At 41.6% G+C, this 15,874-nt stretch overlaps 1 protein-coding gene across 1 annotated transcript in view; it reads left to right on the forward strand.

Annotated features, from left to right (window-relative positions):
* The first annotated feature begins 206 nt into the window (after positions 1-206).
* Positions 207-15,874, forward strand: part of Prpf6 (pre-mRNA processing factor 6) — a 63,776-nt gene continuing 48,108 nt past the window's right edge. Inside the window, exons 1-2 of the mRNA XM_032905013.1 lie at positions 207-500; positions 10,159-10,327. Coding sequence (XP_032760904.1) covers positions 430-500; positions 10,159-10,327 — 240 coding nt within the window. The 5' untranslated portion in view covers positions 207-429. The remainder of the gene's footprint in view (positions 501-10,158; positions 10,328-15,874) is intronic.

Consider the following 15,874-nt stretch of genomic DNA (forward strand, 5'->3'; position numbering starts at 1 on the left):
CTCGGCTCAGTATAGTACGGCAAGTCGGAAGTGGTTATGATGGCTGAACTAAGCAGCTTCGCAGCCTTGCCTGCACCGAAACGCTCCTGAACAGGACTACTGGGCTTAGGCGGCGCGTCACGGCTGGCATGACAATCTTACCCACAACCCAGTGGCGCTATACCTAATAGCTTCACGCGCACGCGCGTTTTCCCGCAGCAAACACGTCACGCTGCCTTGGCCGGAAACACTTTGCAAAGCCACAGCTTTGATTTCCGCCCGAGGCTCTAAGTGGGCGGGGCTTTCCGCGACCCCGATCTCTACTTCCGGTGCGCCAGTGACGTACTGGCTGCATCTCTTCCAGCTGCGACACCGGGAAGACTTTGAGCTTTCTGCCGCGTACTTGCTCCCCTGCTTTTCTTTTTCTCTGTTTCGGCCAACAGCACCGCCATGAACAAGAAGAAGAAGCCGTTCCTGGGCATGCCCGCGCCGCTGGGCTACGTACCGGGGCTGGGCCGAGGGTAAGGCAGTGGGCGGAGCTTGCTCCGGGTAGGGTGGCTAGTGCCCTGGAACACAGCTCGCGCTGGGCCTATTTGAGAACGGTCTGGACTAGGATTACATAGAGAGACCGCGTCTCAAAACAAAACAAAAAAACCAAGGGGCTGGGGTTAGTGGCGCACGTCTCTAATCCCAGCATTTTTGCGGGGCGTGGGATGAGTTGGGGCGGGGACAGAGGCCTTCGTTTTTAATTTAGAGCCCATATTCGCCTACATAGCGAATTCCAAGACAGCCAGAGCTACATAGCGAGTTCCAGAACAGCTAGAATTACTTAAATCTGTCTAAAAAAAAAAAAAAGATTAACGTTCACCGCCACAACTAGGTAATTTGGCATGATGCCTTCCCGACAAAGTGGATATGTATGTATGTATGTATGTGTCAAAATAAGTAGGTTCATGAGGTCTGACTGCCACCCTAAGATATGACTGAGGGATTAACTACACAGTGGTCTGAACCTCAGTGTTTTGGTGTCTGAAGTAATATCCGTAAGCAAGTCGGTTGTAAGCAGTTGAGTCTCTGTATACAGTAAGAGTATGCTATATCTTTCTTTCCTTAAGCATCCTTTTCCTCTAGGATGTGTGGCTATAGGCCACCTGCTCAGATTCTCAGCCCTCTGGACAGAGATGGCTATGCCGCTAATCATAAGGATGTGTCCTACTTCTTTATGGGTTTGATTAGGGAAACATAAATCTTCCTTGGTAATGATAGTAGAAGGAAGGCATTCACAGCCATTTTCAGAAGACCTGTAGTTCACCAGACAAGGTTGGTGTTTGTATAAACAAACAGAAAAAGGAGAACAGAAGTCAAGAGATATTCAGCAGTGTGGCATTTTAGTCAGGTTTACAAAGAGGATTTTGAAATGTCAGTAGGGGTAGCTGAGTAGTACCATGTCACAAAACCCTGGGTTTGATTCCAGCGTTTTGCCCAGCCTCTTAAAAAAAAAAAAAAAAAAAAATACAGGGCTGGAGAGATGGCTCAGCGGTTAAGAGCACTGACTGCTCTTCCAGAGGTCCTGAGTTCAATTCCCAGCAACCACATGGTGGCTCACAACCATCTATAACAGATTCTGGTGTATCTGTAGACAGCTACAATGTACTCAAATATACTAAATAAATAAAATATTAAAAAATAAAATATTAAAAAAAAATACGGGCTGGAGAGATTTCTCAGTGGTTAAGAGCACTGTCTGCTCTTCCAGAGGTCCTGAGTTCAATTCCCAGCAACCACATGGTGGCTCACAACCATCTATAATCAGGTCTGGTGCCCTCTTTGGCCTGCAAGTGCATACATGCAGACAGAAAGCTGTATGATGTGTACATAATAAATAAATGTTAAAAAAAAATACAAAAGGGGTTAGAGAGATGCCTTAGCAGTTAAGAGCACTTACTACTTTTGTAAAGGACATATCAGGAGACTCACAACTTGCTTGTAACTCCAGTTTCAGGGGCTCCGATACCCTCCACAGGCAACTGCATGTATGTGGTGTTTATAAATACACACCTTCACACACATACACATAAATAAAAATAAATACAAAAGAACAAGGTCAGCCCAGTGAGGGTAGGAAAAAAGTCTTCTTGCAATAGTGGGAATTGCAAGAATGGAACTGAAGAAGGTCACAGGGACTTTAACATTAGGCTAGAGTTCCCTGTTTTTTTTTTTTTTTAAAATAATATCTCAATTGTTTGATTTTTATCAATGAAGAATCAGGAGCCAGATGCTGGGGTGAAAGCCTGCTAGCTCAGAGAGCCAGAAAAAGCACTCAGCTGACCTTCCTCCTCAGCCAGTATCTGAGAAGGAATCCCTCCTCTTTTGCCTTCTCAAAAAAACCTTTCAAACTGAATGTCCCTCCCTTATACTTCCTCTATCTGTCCTCTTGGCTCCCTCTTTCTCCCTATGGGTTTTTTCTTTTTTTTTTTTTTTTCTTTTTTTTTTTCGGAGCTGGGGACGGAACCCAGGGCCTTGTGCTTGCTAGGCAAGAGCTCTACCACTGAGCTAAATCCCCAACCCCCTGGGTTTTTCTTAATAACCCTATATTCACTTCCTGTCAGTTGGTTGTTTGCTCTGCTTCTTGACCAGTGGTTGACTTTATTTAATCCTCTTTACACTATTAAAGGAGAAAGCTCTTGGATTAAATGTGTGTCTAGGCTGTGCCACACCACAACGAGAAACCAGTTTTTCCAGTAAATAACACAATTGAGTTCACGGTGTGACAAATATCCTGCATCATTTTCCCCTTTTTGTCTAGGTAAAAAGAAGGCTTTAACTGTAATACAGCCAAACTATTTACAATAATGAAGCCATTTCTGCTAAGCTTTCCACAATGTCCAGCTTGATTGTATTTGGCAGTTTTACTTAGGATTAAGTATTTTGAATTCAAAGTTCTGTAAAATGTTTGTTTCAGTCTCATATGAACTCAGCAATTTGAATGTCCTGAGCAGTTTGTAGTCCAAAGCTGATATTTGGGGGGACAGGGTTGAGGGGGTGCTGTTTGTCAGCCTAGTGGCAATCCTGGCTAGGTAGAGCACTGCAGGGAACCCAAAGTGTCTACTGTTTGTACAGACCCTGGTGGTAGAAGAGGCATAGGCACTTTTTCTCAGTGGTTAGCATCACCACAATCCAGGTGGATTCATTGTCGCAGGGCCCCATCTTCTTGGAGACCTCAAACGTTATTGTTAGGAATGGTCACAGTTTATTGTAGCAAACTTAAACATTTAAAATGCCATAGTCAGCAGATCTTTGAAAGGTTTGAGGTCCACAACTATCAGGTACACAAACTTTGTTCCTGATTATCTGCTTCAGACTCAAACCTGAAAACACATACAGAAAGCTAGATGAAGCTTATTTCTAGAATTAGTACTTTGTGTGACTACTAGTATCTCACCATTTCCCAGAATTCTTTCTCTCCCTACTGAATGTCCCACCTCTTATTTTCCGTCTCAGCTCATTGGCCATAAGCTTTTTTATTGACAGATTATGCTTTTTTTTTTTTTTTTTTTTTTTTTAAAGATTTGTTTATATGAGTACACTGTCACTGTCTTCACACACACCAGAAGAGAGCCCCAGATCCCATTACAGATGGTTGTGAGCCACCATGTGGTTGCTGGGAATTGAACTCAGGACCTCTGGAAGAGCAGTCAGTGCTCTTAACCACTGAGCCATTTCTCTAGCCCAGATTTATTTATTTTATGCATGTGAGTACACTGTCACTGTCTTCACACACACCAGAAGAGGGCATCAGATCCCATTACAGATGGTTGTGAGCCACCGTGTGGTTACTGGGAGTTGAACTCAGGACCTCTGGAAGAGCAGTAGTCTCTCCAACCGCCAGGTCTTTTAATTATTAAAACATCTTTAAGTGCCATATTTGTAGATCTCAGGTTTTTGAAGACTATATATAGATTGTTTGTTTCTAGCTATTTACTATACTTTCAATTTTGAAAACATTTTTGTAGTAAACTAGACTGCTGTCTAGCATGACCATGAGTTTGATTGTGTGACTACTAACTCGCATTTAATTATCCTTAGCAGTTTATAATAGTATGTTTCAAAAGTACTAGAACTTAATATTGAGGTTTTAAGAATCCCATAGGTACAATACCTTAAACAGAGTTGAAACATTTTATGTTGTAACCAAATATATTTTCCTATATGTAAAAAATAAATCTGTTCTCCCTCTTTTCTGCCCCTGCTCCCAGAACGATGACTCTGAGACTGTTTATTATTAAATGCCTAGGCCATGGCTTTGGCTCATTCCCCGACTAACTCATAACTCTTTAACCGGTTCAACCTATTCTGTGTCTTCCACATGGTTAGTTACCTGTCCTCAGCTTCTCGTGTCCTAGTCCAGGGTGGATCTCCTCTTTATTCTCTCTTGAGTTCAGCTACCTGCTGGTTTACATCTGATCTCCTGTCAGCTCAGATCTCCCCTTGATTCTAACCTGATGAATTCATCAACCTGCTGTTTAGTTACTTCTCCTTCAGTCCTGGACTGCTTCTTCCTCAGCCTCTCTCTATTTCCCAGAATCCTCTTTCTTCCTGCTGGTGTCCCGCCCTGTGTCCTGCCTCCGCTCATTAGCTATAGGTTTTTTTATTGATGCCTATATGAGAGTCTCTCTAGAATTATATCCCCCTTTTTTCTTTTCATCCCTTTTCTCTCTCCCCTCCAACACTAGAGAGGAGAGAAAGGATAGAGGAAAGAAAGAAAAAGAAATCCCTGAATGTAACCTCCCTTGCTTTGTTTCCTCCCTGACCAAAACCATTAACAATTTTTAACCACCTGCCCTGCCTTTTGATGACAAACACCTATCACCCATCAAATGACTAAAACCACCCACTCCACTTTTTGGGAATGAGATATCATTCTCTCAAAATTGCTTCCTGCTCTTCAGGGGTGTCATTTTCTTATGAGGCCCAAAGAAAATTGGTAAAATGGTCAAGTTTTACTTTAAGAAAGCTGGTGTAACATTTGTCCAGTGTCTTCATGCTGAGAAAGGTCAGGACTCAGGAAATCCTGATTGGAACAGTCTGATGCTGGATGATCTAGCTAGCCATTTTGTTCTGGAAGCAAGTTTTTTAACCTATAATAATAATAGATTAATAACAATAGATTAAATAGTACATAATAATATATACTTCACTAAATAATCATCTCTAGTAATAAATTAAATAATAGATTATTATCTCTGGGAGGTTTTCTTGGCCACTTTATCAAACATCTCTGTTACATCTTTGGTCTCTCTTGAGCTCTTTGTTTTATCTATCGAAGCTGCTCTGGTTTTGATATCTGGGTTTTTGATGTTTATATCCAGAGCAGTGCTGTTCAACTGTGTGGATGAGTTTCTCCACTGCCGACCTGAGATGGCCAACTTGGATTTGATACTGGGCTCTCTTGGGGCATTTCTTGGCAAAGGATTACCTTGTCTCTTGTTGATCTATATTGATGAGTCCAGTGCTGACCTTTGCCACACCTTCTGCATATTCCAGAAGGCTGGGCCTTCTTTTTGAATTATCTGTAGAAAAAACACTTTCTAGGAACACCTTGCCTACAATCCCTTTTTAAATGACCTTGCTTGCCACAATTAAAATCTTCGACAGTTTGGCTTTTCTTTGGAGATTATTTTTCATATTATAGCTGCATCCTTATAATTTTTTTTTTTTTTTTTTTTTCCGGAGCTGGGGACCGAACCCAGGGCCCCTTAGCTTGCTAGGCAAGCGCTCTACCACTGAGCTAAATCCCAACCCCGCATCCTTATAATTTTTTAAAATCTTTCTTTTCTATGGGATGCCATCTACATTCTTCCTGAGGTGGCCATTGTCTGTTGGTATTTGTTGTACACTAACAGGATAAGCCGAGATTGGTTTTCTAACAACCTTTGTCTGACTTTTCTGATTTTTGTTATATGGTGGTGCTTTACCATTATTTCTTCTTTTTCTATCTTAGTGTATTTCTCAATTTCATTTATAATTTTTTTTAGTTTTTCTTCTAAGACCTATTTTTTCGTACTTCTCCTTTTCTTGTTCTAATTTTTCTAACCCTTATCTACTCTTCATCTTTTCTTATATTTCTAAAGCCGACTTTAAGAATGTATAAAAGACTTAATAGATTAGTAACAAAAACTTAATTTTATTAATTTTAATTTCATTTTACCTGTCTACAGTTTTTCTTTTTTTTTTTTTTTTTTTGTTTCTTTTTTTCGGAGCTGGGGACCGAACCCAGGGCCTTGCGTTTCCTAGGTAAGCGCTCTACCACTGTGCTAAATCCCCAGCCCCCTGTCTACAGTTTTTCACATCTAGTTTTCTTTTTTTATCCTTAACTTTAGCCATTTTTTTAACCTTGTCAGAAGTTATATTGTTTTGGATTTCCTCTTGTCTCCCAGTCTGTGTTTTGCTTCTGCTCACCCCACTGTCATTCGCCCGCCTCTGTCTCTTTGTTCACCAGGAGGGTATGGGCGAGCTCTTGGAAGCTGTTTTGCACTCAGCACCTGTCTGGCCAGCAGCAGCTCCTTCAGCTTGGGCCTCTCCCCATCTCTCTTAACCTCCTCCAGTCTGATTTGGAAATTGCTCTGAGAGGTGTTTGTGGGAAAAATCTTTTCTTTTTCTTTTTTTATTTATGTGAGTACACTGTCACCATCTTCAGACACACCAGGAGAGGGCATCAGATCGCATTACAGATGGTTGTGAGCCACCATGTGGTTGCTGGGATTTGAACTCAGGACCATCTCTCCAGCCCAGATCTTGTTTTTCTACTCAGTAGGAGCTTCTTCAGAGAGTCACCGCTTTTAACCACTGACCCATCTCTCCAGCCCCCACCCCCTGCCCCACTCCCCATCCCCAAACCTTTGCAGAGGCTGCATCTGGCCTCCTGAGAAACTGCCGTTGCTAAGCAACCTTTTAAAAGACCAAAACTAGGAACTGCTCTGAAACCTGGAAGCAGGCCTTTGCTCTTTTTTTTTTTAAGTTTGAATTCCTGTAAGTTCTTGCCTGATGTTCAGTGCCCTTTGGTGGACACAGTCTGAAACCTTAGGTTTTCTACTGTTCTCATAAGTTCCCTGTAACAACGACTCTGTCTAAGAGCTGAATATGAAGTTAAAAGGTCTGGATTACATGTCTTCCATGTTGAGCACCATCTGTAAAGCGGTTTTTATGCGTGACCGCTTAATTCCCAAAAATAAGAATTCCGAGACTAATTATTTATTAATGAATATGCTTCGGCTTGTTCTCCAATTAGCTCTTAATTTATTACGTTTATTCTTACTTGAGTTCAGCTATGTGCTGGTTTATTTCTGACTCCTCAGCCTTCGGGGTGAACCTCCGCACTTCTCATTATTTCCCAGAATTCTCTTTCTCTTTCTCTGCGCTGGTTGTCCCACCTCCTGTTTTCTGCCTCATCTCATTGTCCATAGCTTTTTTATTGACAGGTGACAACGTTTATAAGAGATTCTCTCTATGCCCTGTAGAGGGCAGCAGAGACTAGCATTGGTAACCACCATGGGTTGGCCAACTGCATGGCAGGAAGAAATGAAGGGAGAGCCTGCCTGGGCTGTCCAGTTCCTGACCCGCATTGGGTGATTGTTATCTGGCAGGAAGGGGCAGTGGCTGGGTCAAGATAGTGGCATGGATGCCAGCGTTAGACTGGGGGCTCCAAGCCAGGATTTTAGGCCAGTCAACTGAAGGTAGGCAATATCACTTGGCTAATTTATTACACTCTCCTTGGAACATTTTCTCTTGATGATCCATCCTTTTTCTTCAGGTATTTCACTTGCCTGGTCGTCCCCGGTTTCCTTAGTTGGATGCTTTTATTCTCCTGAAAAGATATAAGCAAAATCCTGCCCCAGCCCTAGCTCTGGTGGTTCCTTTTTTGGCCGGTTATGTCCTTCTTAGGGCAAAGCGTATTTTGGCAACAGAAAAAATATGATTTTTCAATTGAAGTTAAATAAATTATTTGGAAAATTCGAAATTAAAGATACCTTAGTATGCGTGGATAAATATACATAGTGCCCTTTCCCTTTATATAAGTGCAGTGTTTAAGCTTATTTAACACTTTTTTTTTTTTTTTTTTTTGGTTTTTTTTTTTCGGAGCTGGGGACCGAACCCAGGGCCTTGCGCTTCCTAGGCAAGCGCTTTACCACTGAGCTAAATCCCCAACCCCTTAACACTTTTTATTAAAGGGAAAAAACCACAATGAGTTCATACCCAGGTGCACAAAGTGCTGCCGGGCGATCAGCTCTGAATCAAGATATTTTAGACATAGCAATTCACATTGACCTTTGATTTGATGGGTCCTATGTAAAGCTTTGGAAATTTCTTAGGATTAGCAAACCTCATACAGAACATGGTCATCATGTCCTTGTTCTGAGCCAAGTCACTTCTCTGTGTCAATGATTGGTAACAATATGAAATAGCTGGCAGGCATGGAACAAAATGGCTACAGCTATTCTGGGGGCGGGGGTGGGGTTAGACCATAACAATGCCCAATATGTTGTAATAATGTAGGTGGACTCCTTTTTGTTTTATGAAGAGTTCCAATTCACCAGTAAATACGGTCTTCATAATTAGGGTATCGTCTAGTTCAATATTGGTCGGTCGATGAGCTCATTGGCAGTCGCAAAAGCTGTTCTTTGTTCCTGTCCCCATTGGGAGCAGCTGCCTTCCTAGTAACTGTATGGAGGGTTTTTATAATAATAATCTGTAAATGTGGTGTGTGGCTTCTCTAGTGTGCAAACATACCAGTTAGGAGCTGCGTCTGTAGTTTTGTCCCTGAGTGGTGGGATTAAAGCCATGTGCTACCACCACCTTGTTCACCCTAACTCTTGAATTTAGGAAACAATTAGTTTATAGAGATCTGCTGGGATTAAAGGCATGGGCTGTACTGCTCTGCTCAAATATTTTATCTTAGCTCCAAATCACTCCAAGTCTTAGAAATTTAGAAAACAAGTTTGAACTGTAGTCACCCTCCGAATTTACTTAAAATGCTTTAAATGTCTTAACTGTGTTTTTAATACCAAACAACAAAAATATTATTCTTATTTAAGGAAAAAACTCAAACGCTAATGTCCAGGATGGCGTGGGCCATGTGGCAATCTATAGTCTAACGTTCTAACACGAAATTAAGAACATGATTTAAGAAAACCCACTTTTCATTTCATGCCAGTAAGGCAGGTGTGCCTTTGTTAAATTATCATTTGAAAATATCCATGAGTTAGCTTGGACTGATTGACCAAGCTATCAGATGAACTATTATTGCCTCTCCTTATTCAGGAAGCCTCGCTTATTCAAGTCTAATCTTTGTCTTTCTTTTTTTTTTTTGGTTCTTTTTTTCGGAGCTGGGGACCGAACCCAGGGCCTTGCGCTTCCTAGGCAAGGGCTCTACCACTGAGCTAAATCCCCAACCCCAATCTTTGTCTTTCTTGACCTGTGGTCGACTTTATTTAATCCTGTTAACAATATTCAAGCAGAAAGCTCTTGATTAAAGGTGTGTGCTAAGGCTGAGCCACACCACAGCTAGAAATGTAAATAACGAAATCTTGGGTTCACAGTTTGATTAAATCCTGCATCAGCTCCCATGATTTTCTGAGCTACATTTTGAGAAGGATCACCTGGCAGATGAGTTGAAGTAGGAGTAGGCTGGAGGTAGGAATAGTAAATGGGACTTCCAGCCATGCCAGTGGTGACTTGTCAGCAGACAGGATGGAGAGAGCTCAAATGGGAGACAGATGACAAGAGAGTGCTTGATATGGAGTGTCTGTTAATGGCTGATCATTGGAACAGCTGCTGAGTGCATAAAGGAGGAAACTCAGTTTGCGCTTGGTGAAAGTGGAGAGTTCATGCTCAACAGCCAGTTGGAACTGTGAGGTGAGAACTGGAGAGACTGACTTCTGAAGGCCTGTACAGTGATGTGAAGGAGAAATGGAGACACCTTGGGATGAAGAGAAACTGTCTCTGACCTTATAGGTTAAACGTTTAGCAACAAAGGCCAGGAATGTGTAGGAGTCCAATTGGTATGAGAATCTCTGGATGTTGGCAGAGGTGTGAGAAGAGACATGATGTTACGAACTGATGGTCAGAAGAGAGCGTAGGATCAGGGTCACTTAAATAATGATGTCTCTGGGCTTCCTCTAGTGCCACAGGCTTCACCACCCGATCAGACATTGGGCCTGCTCGGGATGCAAACGACCCTGTGGACGACCGCCATGCCCCACCAGGGAAGAGAACTGTGGGGGACCAGATGAAGAAAAACCAGGCTGCTGATGACGATGATGAGGATCTGAACGATACCAACTATGATGAGGTGATCTAAAAAAATAGCTGTTAAGATTGATTTTTATTATTTTTAAGTTATGTGTATGAGGTATGAGTATGTGTCTGTGTACATGAACGCATGGACTGAGATGGCCAGAGCCCTTGGACCTCTCCAGGGAATGGGGTTAGAGGTGTTTGTGAGTCTCCCAATGTGGGTGCTGGGAACTGAACTAGGGTCCTTTGAAAGAGCAGAATGTATTCTTAACTGCTGCACTATCTCTAACCTCTTTTCTTTTCTTTTCTTTTTTTTTTTTTTTTTTTGGAGCTGGGGACCGAACCCAGGGGCCTTACGCTTGCTAGGCAAGCGCTCTACCACTGAGCTAAATCCCAACCCCGCTCTCTAACCTCTAAGAACTGACGTTTTTTAGAATGTTTTATGTATTTGACACCTTCTCCTGTGTATACAATGTGCTTTGATCATGTCTACTCCTGATCCACCCACCCTAGCACTTCCCAACAGGTCTCTTCCTCATCTTCATGATCTCTTCTTTTTTGGTTCACTGAGTCCAGTTAGTGCAACCTATTGGAATGTTGACTGATGTCGTTAGCCTTGCCTTGTGCAGGTACCAGTAAGTGTGCAGTGAGTTCCCCAGTGCAGGAGCTGTGTCATACCCAGAAGATAGCATTTCACAGCACCCTCCCCCATCCCCCCCGTGTCATGCGTCCCCCCCCCTTTGTAACCTTTCCTCAGTGGTTATCTCTAGTTTTGAAGGGGATGGGATGATATAGATATTTTAGGAATGAGCACTTACTGTAATTTATTCTTAGTACTTTGACAATTTCTTAATTTTTTTTTTTCATTGACTGTTATTCACTGCAGAAGGCTCTTTTGGTAAAGACTAGAGTATCCTGGGTCTATGGATATAAACATAAGTAGAAAGCAATTTGACAGTTCCATTTAGCAAAGCAATAGAAGTAGGTTTCTCCCTACGACCTGTGATCTCCCAAGCCATAGGCTTTTGTGCAGGTTTTATAGACCCATGCATGAATTATTCCAATGGAGTGGGCCTCAAGTACTTGATTAACCCCCTACATTTTTTTTTAAAGATTTATTTATTTGTTTTATATATAAGTACACTGCAGCTGTCTTCAGACACACCAGAAGAGGGCATCGGATCTCATTACAGATGGTTGTAAGCCACCATGTGGTTGCTGGGATTTGAACTCAGTACCTCTGGAAGAGCAGTCAGTGCTTTTAACCACTAAGCCATCTCTCCAGCTCAACCCCCTACATTTCATGCCCCTATTGCACCCATGGGTACATTTTGCTTGGAAGACCTGCATTGTAGCATTCAACAATAATAATATGTTAAAATTATGGTATAATGCCATTAATGACATTTCTTCCTAAATGACCTGCATGACACCTTTCAGCTTTACAAAAGTCAGCCAGCAGCAAGAAAGTTTCAGGTCAATTCCAGTTTTTCTGGAATTTTCTGTGTCCAGCAACCAAAGTGTGTTGTGTCTTCAACAAGAGGGTCTTGCCTTTTGCTGTGGAGGGCAACCAAGAACAATGGCAACAGTTAGTGTTGTTTTAAAGGTAGCCTTTGGGGCTTCCTTGACCAATAATTCGTTGGGAGGCATCCTGTGTTCTGGAACCATGTATCCAAGAAAGAGACATTGCAGGCTGAATTTAGGCTTCTCAGCAGCAGGGGATCAGCCTCTGTAGGACTGAACTCTGGAACTCCATTTGCAGATCCTCTTTGTTGTTACACAAAAGGCACCTTTAGCAAGTTAATTTCAAAATACCAAAACCTATTATCTGAGCTAGAGATTGTTAGAAGGAGTCTTCATCCTTAGGAGACTTCTTGGTGTCTCTGGTGTGTCACAGGACTAAGTTATGCAAAAGCTTTGTGAATCCTCCATAAAGCTCAGGTAGCAATCACTATTTACAAAAGGCTACATCAAAGTCTAGGTGCTATCACTCCAGAATTCTTGCTAGACAAAATGGCTCTACTAAATTCATGCTAGACATAATGGCTCTACTAAAATTCATGCTAGACATAATGGCTCTACTAAATTCATGCTAGACACAATGGCTCTACTAAAGTCTAGGTGCTATCACTCCAGAATTCATGCTAGACATAATGGCTCTACTAAGATTCTTGCTAGACAAAATGGCTCTACTAAATTCATGCTAGACACAATGGCTCTACTAAATTCATGCTAGACACAATGGTTCTACTAAAGTCTAGGTGCTATCACTCCAGAATTCATGCTAGACACAATGGCTCTACTAAAATTCTGCTACCACTCCCACATCTGGTACTGAGATTTTCAGTTAATGACCCATGTCTCTTAGTTAGGGTTTCTGTTGCTATGAAGAGACACCATGACTACAGCAACTTTTATAAAGGAAAGCATTTAATTGGGGCTGGCTTACAGTTTCAGAGGTTTAGTTCATTGATGTGGCTAGAAGCATGATGGCATGCAGACAGACATGGTACTGGAGAGGTCTACATCTGGCTGGATCCACAGGCAATAGGAAGAGACCCAGATACATTTCCTCTAACAAGACCACACCTCCTAATAGTGCCACCCCCTGTGGACCTATGGGGACTATTTTTATTCAAACCACTACATCTATCCCTATAGAGTACTTGTGTTCAAATTCCTTTAAAAATTATGGTTTTTAATTAGCTTCAAAGTAGTGGTTTTCCATACATCTTTAGTTTTGGTTAGCCACCCCTACCGATTCCTCTCTCATTTCTTCTCACCCACGTTCCCAGTTAAAAATTTTTTTAAGATTTATTTTATTTATGTGAGTACACTGTGGCTGTCTTCAGACACACCAGAAGAGGGCATCAGATTCCATTACAGATGGTTGTGAGCCACCATGTGGTTGTTGGGAATTAAACTCAGGACCTCTGGAAAAGCAGTCAGTGCTCTTAACCATTGAACCATCTCTCTCCAGCCCCCCAGTTAAAATTTTAACTCCTAGTATTCCCTGTGTTCCACTTTCATATCATATTTAAATACTTTACACATTAAATACAACTTTAAAAGTCTCACAATCTGGAGCTGGAGAGATGGCTCAGTGGTTAAGAGCACACTCTCTGTGTGTGTGTGTGTGTGTGTGTGTGTGTGTGTGTGTGTGTGTGTGTGTGTGGAGAGAGAGAGAGAGAGAGAGAGAGAGAGAGAGAGAGAGAGAGAGAGAGAGAGAGAGAGATTTTTTTTGCTGGATGTTGAAGTGGTAAATAATTAATCTGCTTTAAACTCCCAGGCGGGTGTTTGGGATTCAGGAATGAAAGATACGCACATGCCTGCTTTTTTAAAATATGCCTTAATTAGTTCAAGTCTGGGCACTTCCAAACCTACCAGAGGCTAACACATATCTCTCATATATTACTGAGTTAATTCTTTCTAAATCTATATTTTATCTTTGCTGCTCTAGTTCCTTCTGGGCAACCCTCCCATGGGGCCACTTTCCTCTTGTACCTACAGTTCAGTCCTTTTACCCTCTTGCTCCTTCATGGCGTGGTCCGGTCCATCCTACACCCCCCTCATGGTGGGCTCCCTTTCTTCTGTCTTCTGGGAATTCTAAAAGTCCCTCTGTCTTCCTGCCCTGCCTTGGCCGCTGGCAACTGTATTTAAACCAATCAAGACCAATTGGGGGCAGAGACCTGCAGATGTGTGAATTCCCATGTTATTTGGGCATCCATTAAATCAAATCCCCAACAGGTTGGTGATGGTATAAGCACTTGAGAGGCAGAAATAGTTGGATCTCTGAGTTCAATACTAGCTTGGTCTGCAGAGTGAGTTCCAGAATAGCCAGGGTTACACAGAGAAACCCTGTCTCGAAAAACTAAAAACAAAGAGTTATTTTTATCTGCGTGTGTGTGTCTGTCTATGCATATTTGTTTACAATTTGTGTATAAGTGCCCAAGGAGGCCAGAAGAGGGTGTCTGATCCTCTGTGTCTCGAGTTACAGGCAGTTGTGAGCTACTGAACGTGCGTACTAAGAACAGAACTCAGGTCCTCCTCTCTGCAAGAGCAGCAAGTGCTCTTTAACTGCTGAGTCATCCGTTCAGCTCCTGTAGAGGAGCTTTTAAGGTTTTTCTGAAAAAGTTTTTTTGTGAAAAATGTCAATGAAATTTTGAAAAATTATTTATTCTAACTTTTATTGGTGTGCATGAGCATACATGTGAATGCCCACTAAAGGCAGAAGAGGGTGTCAGATCCCCATATCTGGAGTTATAGGTGGGTGTGATCAACTGATGTAGGTGCTGAGAATTGAACTTGGGTCCTTTGGAAGAGCAATAAGAGCTGTTACCTGCTGAGCCATCTCTTCAACTCGATTACTGGAATTTTGATCAGGGTTGCATTGAATGCTTAGATTGCTTTTTGATCAGATAGCCATTTTTACAAGGCTCTCTGGAATCTTTTCATCTTCTAGTGCTTTCCTCAGTTTCTTTCTTTAGTGTTTTAAAGTTTTATATAGTTTAGAGAGCTTTCTCACCCTTGGTTAGAAAAGGGGTGGGGGGGATGTGTGTGTGTATGTGTGCATGTGTACACACATGTACATGTGTGTGTGTGTGTGTGTGTGTACATGTGTACACATGTACTTGTGACTGGATTGTCTCCTTACTGCTTCACTGTTATGTAGGAAGGCAACTGATTTTTGTATGTTAATTTTCGTCTTGTCTAGTTCTAAGAGTTTTCTGATGGATTTCTTAGAGTTCTTATGTAAGAAGCAGACATCTGCAAATGGAATTGCTGTGATTTCTTCCTTTCCTATTTGTATTCCCTTTATTTATTTTCTTATCTAACTGCTATGGTTAAGACTTCCTGTAACATATAGAATGTGAGAGTTTTGTTCCTGATTTCAATGGAAATGCTTTGTTTTCCCTGACTTAATATTATGATTATAGGTCTATTGTATGTAACTTTTGTTGGTTTGTGATACATTCCTTTTATTCTGACTTTTATCAGCTTTTAATATGAAGGGATGTTAGATTTTCTCAAAAAGCCTTTTCTGCATTTGTCAAGATAACCATGGAGCTTCTGTCTATGAATCTATTTAAGAATTGTTTATTTTATTTATCTTAAATTCTGTGTATGTGTGTCAGGGTGTGGGTGTGCATAGATTCCTTGGAACTGGAGGTATAGGCAGTTGTGAACTGCCTGATTTGGATACTCAGAATCAACCCAGGTCATCTGCAAGTGTACTACATTCTCTTAACCTCTGAGCCATCTCTCCGGTCCTGATTTTATTGAAATTGTGTGTGAGCATATGTGCAAGTACCTTATAGAGGCCAGAAACTTATTAAAGCCCCTTGGAGTAAGAGGCAATTGTAAGCTGCCTGTGAGTGCTGATTAGGAAATTGAGGCCATTAATATTCAGAGTTCTTATAGAGTGGTGTATATTGATTCTTGTTATTTTGTTGATTTTGTAGTGTTTTCTCTTCTTTTCTTGCTTAAGTATAATCCTAACAAGATTTATTCTTTTCCTGTGGTCTCATGGGAAAATAACTGGATAATGTACAAACAAAAACAAAACCATCATGAGACATATGTGTAAGAATGCAAATTAAAT

This window comes from Rattus rattus, chromosome 5 (assembly GCF_011064425.1).
Source record: "Rattus rattus isolate New Zealand chromosome 5, Rrattus_CSIRO_v1, whole genome shotgun sequence".
In the NCBI taxonomy this organism is placed as follows: domain Eukaryota; kingdom Metazoa; phylum Chordata; class Mammalia; order Rodentia; family Muridae; genus Rattus; species Rattus rattus.